The 19,046-nt window shown below is 42.5% G+C and overlaps 1 protein-coding gene across 1 annotated transcript; it reads left to right on the plus strand.

Moving 5' to 3' along the window:
- The first annotated feature begins 275 nt into the window (after nt 1–275).
- On the plus strand, nt 276–10,906 carry LOC134211916 (E3 ubiquitin-protein ligase RNF10). The gene is made up of 6 exons (XM_062689301.1): nt 276–867; nt 1,263–2,414; nt 9,441–9,854; nt 9,931–10,085; nt 10,140–10,250; nt 10,315–10,906. Exons 1-6 carry the CDS (start codon nt 795–797, stop codon nt 10,717–10,719), a joined length of 2,310 nt encoding a protein of 769 aa, XP_062545285.1. The 5' UTR covers nt 276–794; the 3' UTR covers nt 10,720–10,906.
- The last annotated feature ends 8,140 nt before the right edge of the window (nt 10,907–19,046 follow it).

Consider the following 19,046-nt stretch of genomic DNA (forward strand, 5'->3'; position numbering starts at 1 on the left):
AATGTGACAAAACGTCACTAGTGCCGTGCGGTGTAGCAATTTTTCTTGGACAACAAAGCTGCCAGCATATTTTTTCAAACCTAATTAATTATGCTAATGTTTAAACGTGCGTTATTCATCAGCATTAAAGCTTATCTACGCAATAAAAGAAATATGTGCGAAAATCTATTTGAATAATGAGAGTAAATGATAACAATAGACTTTGAATTTAAAAAGTGAATGTTTCAATTTTGCGTAATCCCAAATGTTGCCTGTAAGCTTGGCAACATTGGTAACGATAACGTCATTCGTTCGTCGCCATTTGCATCGCGACGGTCTGCGTGCAAAAGTTTGTCGGAAAAAGTTCGAAATTTGCAAGTTTATCGCGAGTGCCGTTCCAGATACGTGTTTCCCAGGGGTGTCTTCCAACGCACCAGGTTCCACTGGCTGATAGTGTTGTGTAGCAGCAGCGCATCCGGAACGCAAACGGCGCTTGCTATCGCCGTGAAAATCGTCCTTCACCAGTAGCACCTCCACTTCGATCGCAGTAAGAAAATCACCTTTTGGAAGATTTTCTTTTTTTCTCATAGAAGTGGTACAATCATGGCCAACTAAAAAGATGTCTACAAGCAGCAAAGTATCGCTCGTCAGCAGCAGCTACATCGCTCCTTATCGGCGTGGAGGAAAACAGCTCGGTCGCTCCGAGCCGGAACTGGCAGATCAGATCGATAGCCAGTCGGGCTCCGCCCCCTACTCCCATTGCTCGATTGTTTTTTCTTTTGACCTAGTTTTAAGCACCGTAAGCAGCTCCGCCAATGGAGAAAAATCATCGCTTTGCGAGTCAGTCTCTGTCCAAGGGACAGAATTCTGATTCCAAGAAAAATCAAGGTGAGTAGTTTACTTTTTTGTGCACATTGAGGAAATTTTCAATTGCGTAGTTGCTTCATCAAACAAAATAAGGTTATATTCTTTTCAGCAAATAAATTTTAAAACTAATTTGATACATTGCAATTATATTTTAACTTGAACATAAACGCGCATAAAAGCTAATAATTGTTTGTTTGAAATTTTAATTTGTTCTGTTTTATTCGTATTTTACGTGAAATATGAATATCGTCAGTCTTCGTATTTTTTTGTCCTTTTTCTTCTAATTATGCTTGTATAAAATAACTTGATTTGATATTCGTGTCGCCCAAGATGGAAAAAAATATTGTGATTTCCTCGCTCAGCCAACATTAACATAGCGCAAGTGTCACAACAAGTTTTTCTCACAATACTTGCAGATATCTCAACCAAGTGGCCACGCAATTCCAAGAGACGTGAACAAACGAGCTCGAGTGGCTACAAATCGGAAAATCTTCGAAGCTCCAGCGGCAAAGCAACACCAGCCGGAAAGACTCGTGCCCAAACCAACTTTAACTATGACAAGCGCTCGAAGCAGCGCCCGGAAGCAGCTGGTCCGCTGTATCCGGAGACTGCAATTTCGGCACTTGACCCAACTAATCAGTACGACGACGACTACGAAGGAGCCGGGCTAGCATTGTATGCCGGCGGTGAATATGGCACTGCAAGGCATGAACTACACTCGGTGTTCTCACCTGGTTCGAAGAAACAAAGTTTGAACCACTTGTTGAACTTCCATTATACGCCTCGTGAGCGTGACCAGCCGATCCATTTTAGCAAGACGGGAAACAATCGTAGCTATGTCAAGAAGGTTACCTACAACAAGGAGCAGTACTTGCAGGCAAACTGTCAGTTTGTCGTACGTGCTGGTGAGGACTATACGGTTGTTCTAGCATCTCCTGATAACCTGGTGGAGTGGACAAAAATCGAGCAGATTCATATCTTTAGCTCCGAAGAGTCGCAATGTCCCATTTGCTTGTACCCGCCAGTTGCCGCCAAAATGACAAAATGTGGTCACATTTACTGCTGGCCATGCATTTTGCACTATCTTGCTCTGTCTGACAAGACTTGGCGCAAATGTCCCATCTGCTATGATGCGATCCATCTTCCTGATCTGAGAAGTAGCGTATTGAAACCGTTCCACTCGTACACCGTCGGGGAAACAGTGACTTTCCAGTTGATGCGCCGTGCGAAGACCTCCTCAATTGCTGAGATTGCGTCTGACGCTGTGAATAAAAATCTAGAAGTTCCTATGTTTGATCCTGACATTGATAAAACTATCCTCACCAAGCTGCTACTGAGTGGCCCGACAGAAATTCTGAAAATCATTGAACGCGAGCAACAGGAACTGGTTAACCAAATTGTGGTTGATGGTGTTGATTGCCCGGAGAACATTTTCGTACAACAAGCGCTCGAACAATTGAAGGAACGCAGGGAAAAAACATTAATGTGCAGTGGTGTTGAATTGGCTGTGAAGCAAAAACATACCAATCAATCCCTTCATGATGAAGCTTCGGGATTTGTTGTTGGAGGTAAGATATGCGTCAAATACATTCTTTTTAAATATCTCTAGAAAACTGAACTTCCCACTCCCGGATAACTTTTTGACGTATCAAAAAAAAAAAAATTTAAAACAAAAGTTCTTCATACTGATTTACATCCTGTTCAGATTACAAACTTTATGACGTGATAAAGAGTATCTTGCTGTCAAAGTGCACTCATAAGATGATTTTCATTTATTATAATATTTTTATTTAATATAAAATCCTGACTATGCACCTGGTGCCTTGTTCATTTTAAGTTTTCTTGCAGCGACGATAAGCTCGACATTAGTCACTAGTGGTACTACGTCAACTGACTCGTACGGTGTAACGGGCCAGCCCGATGGCTAACTTCTCCGGGGACTTTTTAGAAGGTGTGCTATTGGTCCTAGCCATCACTATCCTGTGTGGTTCGCCCCATGGAGTGTCACTAGGCATTCTACACAGCTCCTCAAAGCAAGCTCTTTTACTACGTTTGATCTGGTAGTTTAGAATTCTGCTCGCTGTCTTGAACACGTGGAGGCATTTTCGCCCCTGGTGTTGCCGTGTTCCGTAGGATTGGGTTTCTAGGATGTTGGGTGGTTTGTGCTTAGATTTGGATTTTGACTGCCTTGCTGAAGGATGTTATTTCTTTCAGGTCCGTTTCGTTGTTATCCTTAAGGATGATCGTAAGTGGTTTGCAGTATTCTAGGATGGTGAACTCAGCTCTTATATATATATTATTTAGTTAACATCTAAACAGATAACACTGAATCAACAATTTGACGCCACAATGCACGGTTCGAGGCCGCATCTCTCCATCCTCGGATACGCCCCACGCTCGCCAAGTCGTTCTGCACCTGGTCTGCCCATCTCGCTCGCTGCGCTCCACGCCGTCTCGTACCTGCCGGATCGGAAGCGAACACCATCTTTGCAGGGTTGCTGTCCGGCATTCTTGCAACATGTCCTGCCCATCGTACCCTTCCGGCTTTAGCCACCTTCTGGATACTGGGTTCGCCGTAGAGTTGGGCGAGCTCATGGTTCATTCTTCGCCGCCACACACCGTCTTCTTGCACACCGCCAAAGATGGTCCTAAGCACCTGTCTCTCGAATACTCCGAGTGCTTGCAAGTCCTCCTCGAGCATTGTCCATGTTTCATGTCCGTAGAGGACTACCGGTCTTATTAACGTCTTGTACATGACACATTTGGTGCGGTGGCGAATCTTTTTCGACCGCAGTTTCTTCTGGAGCCCGTAGTAGGCCCGACTTCCACAGATGATGCGCCTTCGTATTTCACGACTAACGTTGTTGTCAGCCGTTAGCAAGGATCCGAGGTAGACGAATTCCTCGACCACCTCGAAGGTATCCCCGTCTATCGTAACACTGCTTCCCAGGCGGGCCCTGTCGCGCTCGGTTCCGCCCACAAGCATGTACTTTGTCTTTGACGCATTCACCACCAGTCCAACTTTTGTTGCTTCACGTTTCAGGCGGGTGTACAGTTCTGCCACCTTTGCAAATGTTCGGCCGACAATGTCCATGTCATCCGCGAAGCAAATAAATTGACTGGATCTGTTGAAAATCGTACCCCGGCTGTTACACCCGGCTCTCCGCATGACACCTTCTAGCGCAATGTTGAACAACAGGCAGGAAAGTCCATCACCTTGTCTTAGTCCCCGGCGCGATTCGAACGAACTGGAGTGTTCGCCCGAAATCTTCACACAGTTTTGCACACCATCCACCGTTGCTTTGATCAGTCTGGTAAGCTTCCCAGGGAAGCTGTTCTCGTCCATAATTTTCCATAGCTCTACGCGGTCTATACTGTCGTATGCCGCCTTGAAATCAACGAACAGATGGTGCGTTGGGACCTGGTATTCACGGCATTTTTGAAGGATTTGCCGTACAGTAAAGATCTGGTCCGTTGTCGAGCGGCCGTCAACGAAGCCGGCTTGATAACTTCCCACGAACTCGTTCACTAATGGTGACAGACGACGGAAGATGATCTGGGATATCACTTTGTAGGCGGCATTAAGGATGGTGATCGCTCGAAAGTTCTCACACTCCAGTTTGTCGCCTTTCTTGTAGATGGGGCATATAACCCCTTCCTTCCACTCCTCCGGTAGCTGTTCGGTTTCCCAGATTCTGACTATCAGTTTGTGCAGGCAAGTGGCCAGCTTTTCCGGGCCCATCTTGATGAGCTCAGCTTCTATACCATCCTTACCAGCTGATTTATTGGTCTTTAGCTGTTGAATGGCATCCTTAACTTCCCTCAAGGTGGGGGCTGGTTGGCTTCCATCGTCCGCTGAACTGACGTAGTCATCTCCTCCGCTGCCTTGACTTTCACTGCCTGTACTCTCAGCGCCATTCAGATGTTCCTCGTAGTGCTGCTTCCACCTTTCGATCACCACACGTTCGTCCGTCAAGATGCTCCCATCCTTATCCCGGCACATTTCGGCTCGCGGCACGAAGCCTTTGCGGGATGCGTTGAGCTTCTGATAGAACTTGCGTGTATCTTGAGAACGGCACAGCTGTTCCATCTCCTCGCACTCCGCTTCTTCCAGGCGGCGTTTCTTCTCCTGAAAAAGGCGGGTCTGTTGTCTCCGCTTCCGTCTATAACGTTCCACGTTCTGCCGGGTACCTTGCTGCAGCGCAACCGCCCGCGCTGCGTCCTTCTCCTCCAGAATCTGTCTGCACTCTTCGTCGAACCAATCGTTCCGTCGACTTCGACCCATATACCCGACGTTGTTCTCCGCTGCGTCGTTAATGGCTGCTTTAACTGTACTCCAGCAGTCCTCAAGAGGGGCCCCTTATAGCGTAGAATTTGGAGCAGTAGTAGAGTATATGTTCGAGGTCTTCTTTGACGTTGCATTGGTCACATCTGTCGTTGGTTTCCCAACCCCACCTGTGTCTTCTTTCCTTTGTGTTAGTATGTCCTGTTCGGATCCGACCGATTATTATTTTTTCTTCCGTGTTGAGATTCAGATCGTGAAACCAGATCTTTCCGCTTGGGATTTCCATTATTTCTAGGTGCCATGTTCCCTTCTCTTCAGACGTCTTTCTATATTCTGCTATCCAGTCTGTCTAGATTTCCGATTTTGCCAGTTGGACTGCATTCCCCAGCATTAGGGAGTTGAACATTGTTTGGGGTCCTTGGGTAGCTCGTACCGCTTCCTCATCTGCCTTTTCGTTGCCCGGAATTCCTTGATGACTGGGAACCCATTGTAGTTTGATCGTGTGTGTCTTGTCTTCTTTCAAGCATTTGGCGTCTTCCCACGCTAGGTAGTTCTCATTTTTTTTGTTGCTCCCTTGGAGTCAGTGAAGATCACTGCTTTGTGGTAGTTTTTTTTTCTTGATAACTCGAATAGCCGTTAGAATGGCTAGCAGTTCAGCGTTGGTGATGAAGAAGTTGGGCTATTTCGTGCAATCTGCTGGTAACCATCGAATTGATTAGCTTCAGATTCACATTCATGAGAGCAATGGGGCGACTATATCCGAGGTTGAGTGGGTCGGCCTTGTTTTTTGGGATTGACTTTTGTAATCTTACAAATAATGGCGACTCAGATGTTACATTTTACAAGTATCGAATCATTTATTGATTTGCATCCCTTTCTCCTACACCCATAAGTCTTATCTACCTTCTCTAATCATGCGTTTGATTGTCGACATATAAGAACAAATGCATTCTACTCACGGGCCCGTGACAGTCTTGTCTACCACACGCTCGCTCACCGCTCGCCGCTCGAAATCCGCTTGTTCGTGATGTGCGCCCCGCAGCAGCGTGACTGCAATTGGCGCCAGCAGCCGCTGGTCGATGTTCGTCGTTAAGTTGAGGTCTTAGGTCGAGTCGGCCTTAGCAGCTGCTCCGGAGTTCGAAAACCAATCCGCACGGTTCGGCTCGACCCAGCCGAGCGGGTTCAAAACTGATTATACTGCGCGCGAAAGACGGAATGTCCTTGCAAGACTCTCTTTCTCCTAAATTCCGATGGACGGAGGAACCTCCTTCGGTCGATTGCTGCCAATAGGGATAGAAAACAAAGGCCCTACCACCGGGGATTAGTATCTTGAAGCGTTGTCAGAATATGAGGGCTTACTTCTTGTGGAAGGCCTTTTGCGTGGTTCTCGATAGCTTCTGTGTACTTCTGTGCGCACGATGGTTCTTCTGTGCGCACGGCACCTGGAATTTGGAAAGTGACGTCATCAATCGAGCAGAGGGCATCATTGAGATCGATTTTATACCTGTATACGCTTGTCCGGGCGGTTGGTGATCTGCGTAATAATTCGTCTATGTTCGTTGAGTAGGGAGCGAGATGTTCCGGTGGATGCTCAAGGTCTCTACGAGATGTCAACAACGTTAGCAGTTGATCAGAGGAGGATTCTAGCGATTTTTTACCTGTTTGCACTTTGGCGGACAACTCACTGGCCGTCGCGTGTGTGCTCGTCGTTCGTTGCTGGCGAATCGTACTCTCCGCACCTAATTCGAACTGCGAAACACGTCGTTACGTGAGTGTCAAATTCGGTCAAGATAGACACCATGTAATTACCTTTTCGTGAAACGAGTGGAGGGCGATCATGCGCGATTTCCGGATGTATTTAATCTGGCCTTGTGCCGATTTGGACTCGCTCGTTCCTCTCCGAATCGTGTTTGAGCTGCAGCTTCCACCACTGCGTGGATAAGACCACTTTTGACACGTTGATTTTAGCACCGAGGAGCGACTTGCTCCCACCGAACACATCGACCGCTCACCCGAGCTGCTGTCTCTTTTCTCGCGGAGGCGGAAGTTGATCCGTGTGAGCTAGTGCAAGGCGAGCGGAGGCGGTTTGACAGCTCAGGCTGTCTTGATCGAAATGTCCCTTTCTTGTTCATAGGTAAACACTGTATACACTGACTGCCGATTACTTATAATAGGGTAATATTTTAAGGAATTACAATGATTAACTTACTAACTGTAACACTTTATTTGGGTGACCCTTCACCTTTCCGGAATATTTTCGGTGACGAATACATCATTGGGCATTTCGCATATTTTTATTTGCATGTCTAGTCTGAGATTTTTCAGGATGCCGTACGACATCCCATCTTCTCCCAGAGCGGAATAGATATTCCTCTCCCTTAGGGCTCCAAGGATTTCCTCAACCTGGAGTGCCATTTCGTAGCCTTTCCACTCGGTCAGGGTGTCTGTGTGGGGTTTCCTTATCGATTTCATCTTTTTTTATTCATTCTTTTTTTTGCCTTTATTAAAGTGTTTTTTTAATTTTAAATTTTATTCATTCTGTTTATTTAAGGCTCACTCGCCGCATCCAGCTTTACCGAGCCGATAACACTTAATACTACTTAGTACTAAACCCCTTTCCATTTTTATTTCCCAAATTTTTTTTCACTTTCTCGACTATTTCAATTTGATCAGCGTTGAGGAAACACTGATCCGTACACGTTTTTTTCGCTTCCATCGTTCTACTTCGCTTTGATCGCTGGCGTTTGTGCGTTACCTCATTGTACTCGGACGATGAATAGGATGCGTTGTTTTCGACGTCGGTCCACTCGTCATCGTTTTGTGGTCGTTGTTCTGCTGCGGTTTCATTTGAAGCTGGAGGCGATGATAACGTCTCATTATTGTTTATCGGTGGGAAGTCGGCCTGATTGAACAACTCGTCATTTGAGGATAGCGGTGTGGCCACTGTTGCAATTTTGCCATTCGCTTCTGTACATTTTTTATTAGGGTGCGCTGCGTGATTGCACCGGCGACATATTTTCGGCTGATTATTGTAAGTTACCATGGTGTTATATTCTCCAATGGTTATGAACGATGGAATGTGTTGGAATAAATTTATACCAGTACACCGTTTGAAATCCCCGGAAAATAATGCTTCCATGTTTCGTTACGGATAGATATCACTTCTCCGTACTTGAGCATATGCTCATGTACGGCACTGTGGCTCACCGTCGGGGGTAGATCGTGAACCCTAACGACTACCGCCTCGCTATCCACGTAAACTGGAATCTGATATTGCTTTTCTTTGCACACAATAATTCGCTTGCAATTGTGCTCTGATTGATAGCGCAAAGCGACTTCTTTGTCTATCAGCCCTATCAGAACACAATTGCGAGTGTTATGCAACTGAGTGCTTTTCACATCCCCATAATTGATCTTTATTTGATCATCCAAGAAATGCTTGACTTTCCCAACGTCGGGACGAATTGGAAGCACACTAAAATCGACCACAAGTGTATTTTCCCGGGCACTTCCCATTGTGTTTAATGGTTGCGAATTGTGTTTAACGAAAGCGAGAGAGAACAAGAACGCGTCCGCCGTTTGCGATGGCAAAATATGAACTGATCGATTTCATCTTGTTATCGTAGTAGTGTGCAAGAAACCGCTGGGCGTCTTCCTGTGTAATTTCTGGTTTCCGGCTTACTGGTTGAGTTAGCGCTGTGTCAATACCTTTTATGAAATTCTACAGCTGTTTAGTGGGGGTTTCCTTGAGTAGATTGGTGATTGTATTGGAGCGATTGTAGTCTCGTAGCATTTCTCTTTTTTTCATAGCGTTTGGGTTCCCCTTGGAGCTGTCGTCGAATCCCACTGAAGTAGTCGCCTTTGTGATCCCATGGTTATCTAAGTTTGCCAAGGTAGCAGGAAGGTCATGAGAGGGTTGACACTTGCGTGTTCAAAGCCAGATATCAGCGTTAGTCAGGAATTATCATCCAAGCCTACTCCCACCCAGTTGGTAAAACTGGGTAGCAGGACTGGACGGCGTGCTACAAGGCGCGCCATGGTTTTATGGGACAGAAGACAGCCTAGCCATTAGCCCACTCGCCGTTTCAGGCCGGTCTCACCCGTCCTTATTAAGAGGGTAGAATATCTCGACTGCCAGCCCTCGCATCCAAAATATAGCAATAACCAAAGCAAAGTCCTTATACGCGCGCTGCCAGAATCATAATTGAGACTTATCGTCATCAGTTTCAATGCGTTTTTCATGAATTGGAAAAATAATTATTAGAAAGCTTTTGTATTCTAAAAATTAATTTTACATAATAATTTACAGACAACTCAGCAAAATGCGTAGGAGCAGAAGAGGCTATTTCTGCGGAGCAAGCAACGTGCGCCGACTTTATGATTGACGAGGATAGCAACTTCACTTTGAGCGATATTGACATTGTTCCCACATCGACATGCGCTTCGTCGGATTACTTCTATTTCTACCAATCCACAGACGGGCAGGCACTTTACTTGCATTCAATGAACACCCGCATGCTACAGGCGATGTATGGAAGCTTGGACAGGAGTCCTCAGCAAATCACCGGCAAGATTGTACACAAAGACAGCAGTTCCATGTCTGAGGATTTGCGGAAGCGTTTGAAATATCTTCAACATTTGCCCATTTGCACCCAGTTCGAGGTGGTGGAGGTAGAGTTTGTTCATGGAGTAATCTCGCCCGAAGTGTTGATCCAGTTCAAAGGTACAGTTATGATAATATACACCATTGTTCGTATGGCGCAGCACCATCTAAACTAATTCCTTGTTCAATTTTACAGAGGAAATCAATGGCCGCCGCAAAGATCGTAAGAAGAGAGATCGTGCCGAGAGAATCCGGGAGAAGCAAATTTTCGAGTTTAATGAACGTCAGTTGGGAAAATCTTTGGCACGTTCTGCCAAAATAAATATTAATTCTAACAAGCATTTTCCTACGGTAAGTCAATTTGCCTTAGTTTTCATTGATGGGTAAAAAAAAACATTTTTGCAGTATGGAACAAGCGAATCGTACGATTTCAGTCGTGAGCCGCCACTTTATGCCAGCCCTACTTCCAGTGATGCTTCAGCTTCGCCATGTCCATCAGGACCGTCGTGGTCGAAGGTTAATTTCAAAGGATATTATTCGGAATTGATTTTGTAATGATATTTGTTTTATCTCCGTGTAGATGTTATCCACTTCACCAGCAGCATCTCGATGGCCATCCCTTCCATCAGGGGGGTCGTTGAACGTGTTTGGACCTTTGGCGGCACCGCCTCCAAAGATAATCCAGGTGACTGGATCCAGAATGGGTTCAGCAGCATCATCTTCAAGTTTCAAGCACCGTTTCTCGCCAGAAAGTGACGTTGACGAAAATGACGATTACGAGGAAGCTCGGGCACCAGAACCGACAATTGATTTGGCATCTGCCATCGAGGCAGCACTGGAGAAAGTCTCGCTTAGCAACGAACTTGCCACAACCGAGAGCGGAACAGTTAAGAAACAGAAGGGTGGCGCTGCTCTCAGCAATGGGGCGAAAAAGAAGAAAAACAAGAAAACTGTATTGTTTGCTTCCGGTATGAATTTAAATTAGATTTTAATCTTTTTTCTGTAATGGCTAAATTAGTTTACGTTTTATGAAAAATTGTTACATAAATGTAGAGACAATATGTATGTACTATTCGTTCTGTAGTTTTATTTTGGGTCTTTGCTAATATTCTTTACGGCATTAAAAATGTATTCTAACAAATATTGATTTATTAAATTTCTTAGCAAACAAGCATGTTGATGTTTCATTTTTAGAAAGAATTAGAAGTGTGTGGCATATAGGTACGATGACGATGGTAGAAATAATTATAAAGCCAGACATTGATTTTTATACACTAGGGTCTCGTCAGTCAATAGGATCAAATAAGGGGGGTCCGAATCGATATATGAAAAATCAGTGTCAAGAAGAAAGCCTCAATGTAGGCAATAAAGTGTTAAGAAGTGATTTGCACCAGACACAGTAATCGAATCGTTGATGCTAATTGGAACTAACTGATTCGGTGTGCCCAAATAGAATAAGGGCCGATTTCTTCACCTCCGCTTAGTGCTTAAACCCGGAGTAAACGTATGGGTAAGCACCGCTTAAAAGTTAAGCGGAGGTGAAGAAAACGGCCCTAAGAATCCTACACAAAAGGTTAGCTATGAATACAGCAAACTAATTGCTGTACACAAAATGCGCAATACGCAATGTAAATATATTTGCAGAATTTGGCTGATGGGTCGAAATCTCATATGCAACCTCGTCATATCGCGTAGTGGGCACCAAGAGAGAACGGGCATTATTTTAATTTGTTAATTATCTCATATTGATTTACAATCCTGCCAACGATAAAGCTTTGTTTTTGTCGGAGATAATAATGACAAAGATCCGAAAAAAATTGTCCACGACAAAAAAGAAGAAAATTTTGTTGCTAACTTTTCATTCGGTTATTTTGCATTCTCTCTAGAGCGAATCTCGGTATTATGCTATCGTAGTTTCTATTTTCATGGAAATATTCGAGAATCTAACTCTGATTACAAAAATAACCTCGTATTCTCGTAAATATCAGAGCTTGCAAGGCAAATGATTCTTGTCATATTGTGTTCAGGTTCTGACAAGGGCTTGTTGCAAGGTGCGTTTGTCAGTAACAAACTCTGTTGATGACAAAGGGTATATTTTTAGGCGTTGCTCGAATATTGATTCCCTGGGTATTATTGAGCCAATTTCTCCTGCTCGGGATGGGGTTATTTATGATCATAAACGGCGTAATCTGAATAGGCTATAACTTGGCCGTTTGACACTTATAGCACAGACAAACTTATAGTACCGGTTCCTTGGCTGCTAGGTCCAAGCAAACTAGATGTTGAGCATGAGCATGAGCATTACGACCGCACAATTCGTAGTTGCTACTCCGTGATTGACTGAACTTGCGAAATTGTGCAGAGAACACAATGAATGAGGCTTGGGATTAGCTACCCATTCTCAATGTACACGTTTCGGGAGCTCAAATATTTAAAGTCAATAACGGCGCCAGCCACGTCCTTACGGTCATATAGGACTGGAAGGATTGTTAGTCCGACTCTCGTTGCTACTAGAGACCGAGTATACCTCTGCATCTCCACGATTGTCTTGGGATAGGATATCGTTTTAGTTACAAAGGATAATTTACCTGGATTCACTTTGGTAAGCGATGCGATCTATGGGATGGGAAATAACACTTATATTTCGGCCGACCGCGCGATCGTTCTGCTGTCCGAAACAAGAGAGATCACGCACTGAACTGATTAATTTTTATTACCGGCCGCGCAATGCAGAACACAATACTTCGGCCGACCGCGCGATCGTTCTGCTGTCCGAAACAAGAGAAATCACGCACTGAACTGATTATTTTTTATTACCGGCCGCGCAATGCAGAACACAATATTTCGGCCGACCGCGCGATCGTTCTGCTGTTCGAAACAAGAGATCCCGCACTGAACTGATTAATTTTATTACCGGCCGCGGAATGCAGAACACAATATTTCGGCCGACCGCGCGATCATTTTGCTGTCCGAAACAAGAGAAATTACGCACTGAACTGATTTTTTTTTATTACCGGCTGCGCAATGCAGAACACAATACTTCGGCCGACAGCGCGATCGTTCTGCTGTCCGAAACAAGAGAAATCACGCACTGAACTCGCTAGGTCCAAGCAAACTAGATGTTGAGCTTGAGCTTGATTGACTGCTCGTAGTTGCTACTCCATTATGACCAGATCAGCTGTTCTTGCACAGGGAACCAACAGATGTTTGCTTGGGACTAGCACACATCTTCAATGTACAAGTACTGGTGATCTCATTTGTTAGGTCATACTGGCGCCTGCCACGTCAGAATGCAAGTCAATGTAGGGAAGGGGGAGGAAATGATGATGCAATCACTCGCCCACTGCAAGCCGAATATACCTCTGCACTTGCCACGAGTTCATGCGGAATTTGTTGGAATTTTTGGGTTAGGTTCGAGAGGCAGAGGTCCGTCTTGGTTAACGAGCTGCCAATGTGATAGATAGGAGAAGGTAACTGATGGAATTTATAATTGGATGTAGGAAACGAGCTCTATAGTTCATTTCCAATTCTAGCAGATTACTGTTAGTGTTCAGTCCGCAAGACGGGATGAAGTACGGTGATTGGTCAGATACAATCAACCAATCAGAGCGCAGTAGTCATCTCGATTCAACTATAAAACAGCGCGCTGTTCTGCAACCGTCATTCAGTTGTTCAAACGCCACGGACGAAGCAAGCCGAAACAGCAGACCCGAAAAGGAATCCAGCAACGAGCGAGAACGAGACCGACCCGACACCCGCAGCCGTGCGGCGATCAGCAGCTGTGCGTCGAGCAACAGCCGTAGGTGTGCGAGGGGTGGTGCAGCTGATTTTTGCTGATGCATCGTCACCGACGTCGCCCGATATCGCAAGCGTTGCGTAGTGGTAGTGGTAGCAGCGAGGCTACGAAGAAATTTTGTGTATCCTGAAGAAAATTAATACATAGAATGAAGAACTAAACTGTGTAGCTCTGTGTTTTGCTCCAACGTTCGCTCCCTTTTCAACACCACTCCAACCGGCTCTTTTCAGAGCCAATTCAGAGTTAATAATAATTTTCCAACTGAAAGAGTTAAATAATTTTCGACGGCCGTTTCGGCCTATCCAGAGAGACGATCCATCCATCGCCAGTCCCAGACCTGCCTCCATTGCAACGGCAACCACCGGTGTTGTCCATCCGTGGCTCGGTCCCACGAGGGGAACGGGCAATCCATCCGACCAGCAGCGCAGCATACAGTCCACCTAGCCTTCAACAGTTAGAATACTCAAGTTGAAGGTATAGGAATAGCAATGGAAACGGTATGGAAGTCCATTTCCTGTTCTAGCGATTGCTAGAACATGAGAAATAAAGAGAAAGATACAAAGTAGGAGAATGGAACGGACCTGGGATTGAACCCACGACCTCCTGCGTATGAGGCAGAAGCAGTAGCCATATGACTACCTACTAGGTCCAAGCAAACTAGATGTTGGTCACAAACTAGATGTTGGTCACGCGAACAGGTATAAGGACGTTAGGCATGAGTACGGATGTTAAGGATGTTAAGCATAAAATGCCCCAAAAACAGCCCACGACATAAAGAAGGTATTTGCCTAACGTGCCTAATGGACCCAGCAATCTTTTATTTTTGCATCAAGTTCTGTTTGAAGTTCTGAAGGATTTCCTGAAGAAATTCCCAAAAATATTTCCGGAACATTTCCTTAAGCAGTTTTCTTAAGTTTCTTTAAAAAAAAGTTTCCAAAGAAATTCATAAAAAAAATTTCAGGAGAATATCTGAAGAAATCTGCAAAGTATTTTATAAAGGATTTTCACAATACATTTTCGTACAAACACCCAATAAAGGAATTAAAAAAAATCGTAAAGGAATCGCTAAATGCATCTCTAAAGGAATATCCGAAACAATTCCTTGAGATGTTTTCTAAAGTTTTAAGCAAAGAAATTTTCAAATTAAATCCTGGAGTAAGTTCTGAAGCAATTCTTAAAATCCGGAGGATTTTCCGATGGAATCTATGGAGAGATTTTCAAAGGAATACCTAGAGGAATTTCCTATGTGATTCCTGAAGGAATTTTGATTGAATGACTAAAGCAATTCCTGGAGGAATTTCTTAAGTAATTTACATTGTTTTTGTGAAGCCACCAAAATATTCTTTAAAATAATATTTTTCGCAATATTTACTTTTTTGAATTGATTATTTTGCTGTTAAAATCTATATATGGCACGTTTGTTTTTTCCTGGAAATAAATGTAAAACACCTGAAAAAAAAAACCTTGAAAAATCAGGCAATTTTGTTTTTACAGATGAGTAGACACCCTGATAATGTTGAGACTTCCCCTTCGCCGCACCAACTATGGTTTGAGCACCGTTCACGCTATGTTTAAAGGCAACTATTATGCAAAGTGAATGCACCTCGAATGTTAAGTCGTTAGATCATAGTTGTTGACCTCTAGTTTAAGGATCTTCGTCGATTAAAATATTTCATCGGTGAAGTTTTGACTTTTTTACTATTTAAGGTAAAATTTTAACCCTTAAAAACCTTTTCTGATTATTTAAAATTTTTTGAAACAAGTTATATGAAATCCAACCACTACTTTTTTCCTGATGCTTTAAGAATCATTTTCATATAAAAACATTTTTCATATGATGAAAATAGTAGAAGTTATATTAAAATTACTGCCAGTCTAAAATGTTCTTACGGTTTATTATGAATAGATCTGTAGCCTTCCTTAGCCGTGCGGTAAGATGCACTGCTACACTGCAAGACCATGCTAAAAGTGGCTGGGTTCGATTTCCGGTCTTGTCTAGGAAATATTCTCACCTTCCCTGGGCATAAAGTATCATCATAGCCTCATGATATACGAATGCGAAAATGGTAGCTTGGACTATAAACCTCGCAGTTAATAACTATGGAAGTGCTAAATGAATACTAAGCTCCGAGGCGGCGTATGCCAGAGTGGTTGATGTATTGCCAATAAGAAGAAATATTTTTTAATAATAATAATTTAAGAACATAATATCACTCTTTAACATTTCAAATCAACAAAAAATTAAAACTACGAACTAGTTCAAAGTAGTATTTATGTATGTTCTGTATTTCAATCTTGATTGAACCTCAATGGACGTCTGCATTATGTGACCACTGTTATATGCTCCCACCGTGTATAACAGTTTACTTGCATACTGTTCGTGGTTATCTGGCATTTTGTAGTTTTGGTAGATAGTATAGAAATTTCTGTGGATGGCTTCCGTTGTTTGCTCCGTATACTTTGTAAGGCCTCCCTGTGATGCGCTCTATTCAAGAACATGGAATTTCAAAATAATTTTTTTTTCGGTGATTGGTAGCCCGGCTGCTATCCAACTGTAACAAAAAGCTCGTATGGCGTCTGAATAGAAGTCCAACAATGTTACACTAAAACAGCAATCAACTACCTGTGGTAGACTCTCCAATACCTTGTAATAACCATTGCATTATTTTCCTTTCAAAACACCCCGTTTAACTAAAATACTTTGGCAGTAACGCCCAGTGAAATCAAGTTGAGCGTGATCAGTTGCGTTGACCTCTGATGTCCAGACTTCAGATTTGTCTGGATGTTTTTTTTTGCTACAGGGCCGAAGATTTGGTAGACCAATCTCACCAGCTAATGTAGCGCTGGAGGAGGGTTTTTGTCCAAAATTGTGTCATAGTCTCCTCCTTTCAGAAAATGATTATGAACATTGAACACAATTGAAATATAATTCCTTGACCTGTCCAGCGATAAATTATGTTTCTATGGTAACAAGTGGTACAGGGTTGCTGTTTTTTTTAATAAACACGTATGAGATATGCAGTTACACAAGAATTCGCTGTCGAAAATGAAATATATGTTCGGTGTCAACAGTATTTTTAGTATAACTTCTGCTACTTTGATCATATGAAAATTGTTTTTATATGAAAATTTTCCTTGAAGTGTCAGAAAAAAATGTGGTGCCTGGATTTTATATACCTTGCTTCAATTTTCTTTTAAAAATCAGAATAGATTTTTAGGTTAAAAATATCTCCTTAAATAGTAAAAAAGTCAAATTTTCACCGATGAAATATTTCAATCGACACGAATCCTTAAACTAGAGGTGAAAAACTATGACCTAACGGCTTAACATCCGAGGTGCATTAACTTTGCATAATAGTTGCCTTTAAACATAGCGTGGCCGTTCTGAACGGCCTACAGAGAGTTTTTAAGGTTTACTAAAACCCCTCAGTCTTGTTACATTTCAATATGTTTCCTCTAAAACTTCCGTTAAATAAAACTTTTTGAATACAACTCGATAAAGCATGAGGAAAAAATATGTTGCGGATTTGAGATGATTTTCAGCGAAAATCATCGAAAAAATTGCTTTTTACCCTTTTTACACCCTAAGAAGGGTATAAAGATCGCTTGAAAAACCGACTTTTTATCCGAGGCTCGGAGACCCAAGTCGTATATACCAATCAAATCAGCTCGACGAACTGAGCACATGTATGTATGTGTGTGTGTGTGCGTGTGTGCGTATGTGTGTGCGTTACAAAAATGTCATATCAAGCTCTCAGCCGTCCGTGGACCGATTTGCACGATTTTAACACTAAACGAAAGCTATATTTTTGTCATTGGACCCATTAATTTTTTTCTGCAATCGGAAATTCGGTTTCAGAGATATCTGTGAAATACGAATATGAGACATATTTTCAGACTACTAATGAAAAATTGTCACACCAATATCTCAGCCTCAATATATCTATGACCCGATTTGAACTCTTTTGGGCTTAAACAGAAGCTGTAATATTGCCATTTAAGGCGGCAAATCAAATCTGCAGCTTTTTTGTATTTTTTTAAAATTGTTAAATTTCCAGAAATATCCCTTTTTACACTTCTTACACCCTAAGAAGGGTATAAAGATCGCTTGAAAAACCGAATTTTTATCCGAGGCTCGGAGACCCAAGTCGTATATACCAATCACGTACATGTATGTATGTGTGTGTGTGCGTGTGTGCGTATGTGTGTGCGTTACAAAAATGTCACATCAAGATCTCAGCCGTCCGTGGACCGATTTGCACGATTTTAACACTAAACGAAAGCTATGACTTTGTCATTGTACAAGTTCAATTTTTTTTAATCGGACATTTGGTTCCAGAGATATGTGAGAAATACGAACATGAAGTGTATTTTCAGAAAACTAACAAAATAATGTCACATGAATATCTCAGCCGTCTGTAAACCAATTTGCATGATTTTATCTTTAAACGAAAGCTATGATTTTGCCATTGAACCCATTGTATTTTGTTTTTGCAATTAGACATTGGGTTCCGGAGATATCTCTGAAATACGAACATAAAGCATTAGACGTATCAACTTCACACATTGGTAAAACATGTCCCATCAAGATCTCAGTCGTCCTTGGACCGATTTGTGCGATTTTATCTTTAAACGAAAGCTATGTTTTTGTCATTGGACCCATTAATTTTTTTCTGCAATCGGAAATTCGGTTTCAGAGATATCTGTGAAATACGAATATGAGACATATTTTCAGACTACTAATGAAGAATTGTCACACCAATATCTCAGCCGTCTATGACCCGATTTGAACTCTTTTGGGCTTAAACAGAAGCTGTAATATTGCCATTTAAGGCGGCAAATCAAATCTGCAGTCTTTTTATCTTTGTTAAAAATTGTTAAATTTCCAGAAATATCCCTTTTTACCCTTCTTTTTTTTTATTTTGAAATCGATAAACGCATGATAATATCAGTTAAATATTTTATATTCAATTGAAGATCATATGCATAGAAATTGTAATATGCACTGGGCACACACAACCATTCAAAATTGTAAGAACGGTTGCGTTCACTGTAGGTGGATTAAGTCGGGTTTTTATTATATGTATTCGAATGGTTCTATAATATATCATATTATTGTATAATACCAGTCGAATTGTATGATACATATCTGAAAAATATTTAACGACTGGAAAAGTGATTGACATGTGGGAAATATAGCCAGTATGTGGCAATAACTGCGAAAAAACTGATTTTTTTAGAATTTTGGGTTATTTTACAGAAATGCTTCATATGCGAAAATCTTTCATTTTACCACGTCTGTTCAAACACAGCGTTTCTTTTAGATACCCTAATAGGCCAGTATCCAAACAGATATCCCAGGTAGGTACTGGGCCAGTCTAAAGTATTGAAAAACTTGATTTCGGATCCGTAACACTTCACGGTAAACGACCCTTTCAAATGAAAGAACGATTCAAAAAAATATCTATCAAAGTGAATAGTTTCAGTTGGAATCTAATGAAGTCAAAACTCATGAA

Source organism: Armigeres subalbatus, chromosome 2 (genome assembly GCF_024139115.2).
Source record: "Armigeres subalbatus isolate Guangzhou_Male chromosome 2, GZ_Asu_2, whole genome shotgun sequence".
NCBI lineage: Eukaryota > Metazoa > Arthropoda > Insecta > Diptera > Culicidae > Armigeres > Armigeres subalbatus.

Coding starts and splice junctions, on each gene's coding strand:
- LOC134211916 (XM_062689301.1), top strand. CDS start 795: ATGGAGAAAAATCATCGCTTTGCGAGTCAGTCTCTGTCCAAGGGACAG. Junction 2,415..9,440: donor TTCGGGATTTGTTGTTGGAG/GTAAGATATGCG, acceptor AATAATTTACAG/ACAACTCAGCAAAATGCGTA. Junction 9,855..9,930: donor AGTGTTGATCCAGTTCAAAG/GTACAGTTATGA, acceptor TCAATTTTACAG/AGGAAATCAATGGCCGCCGC.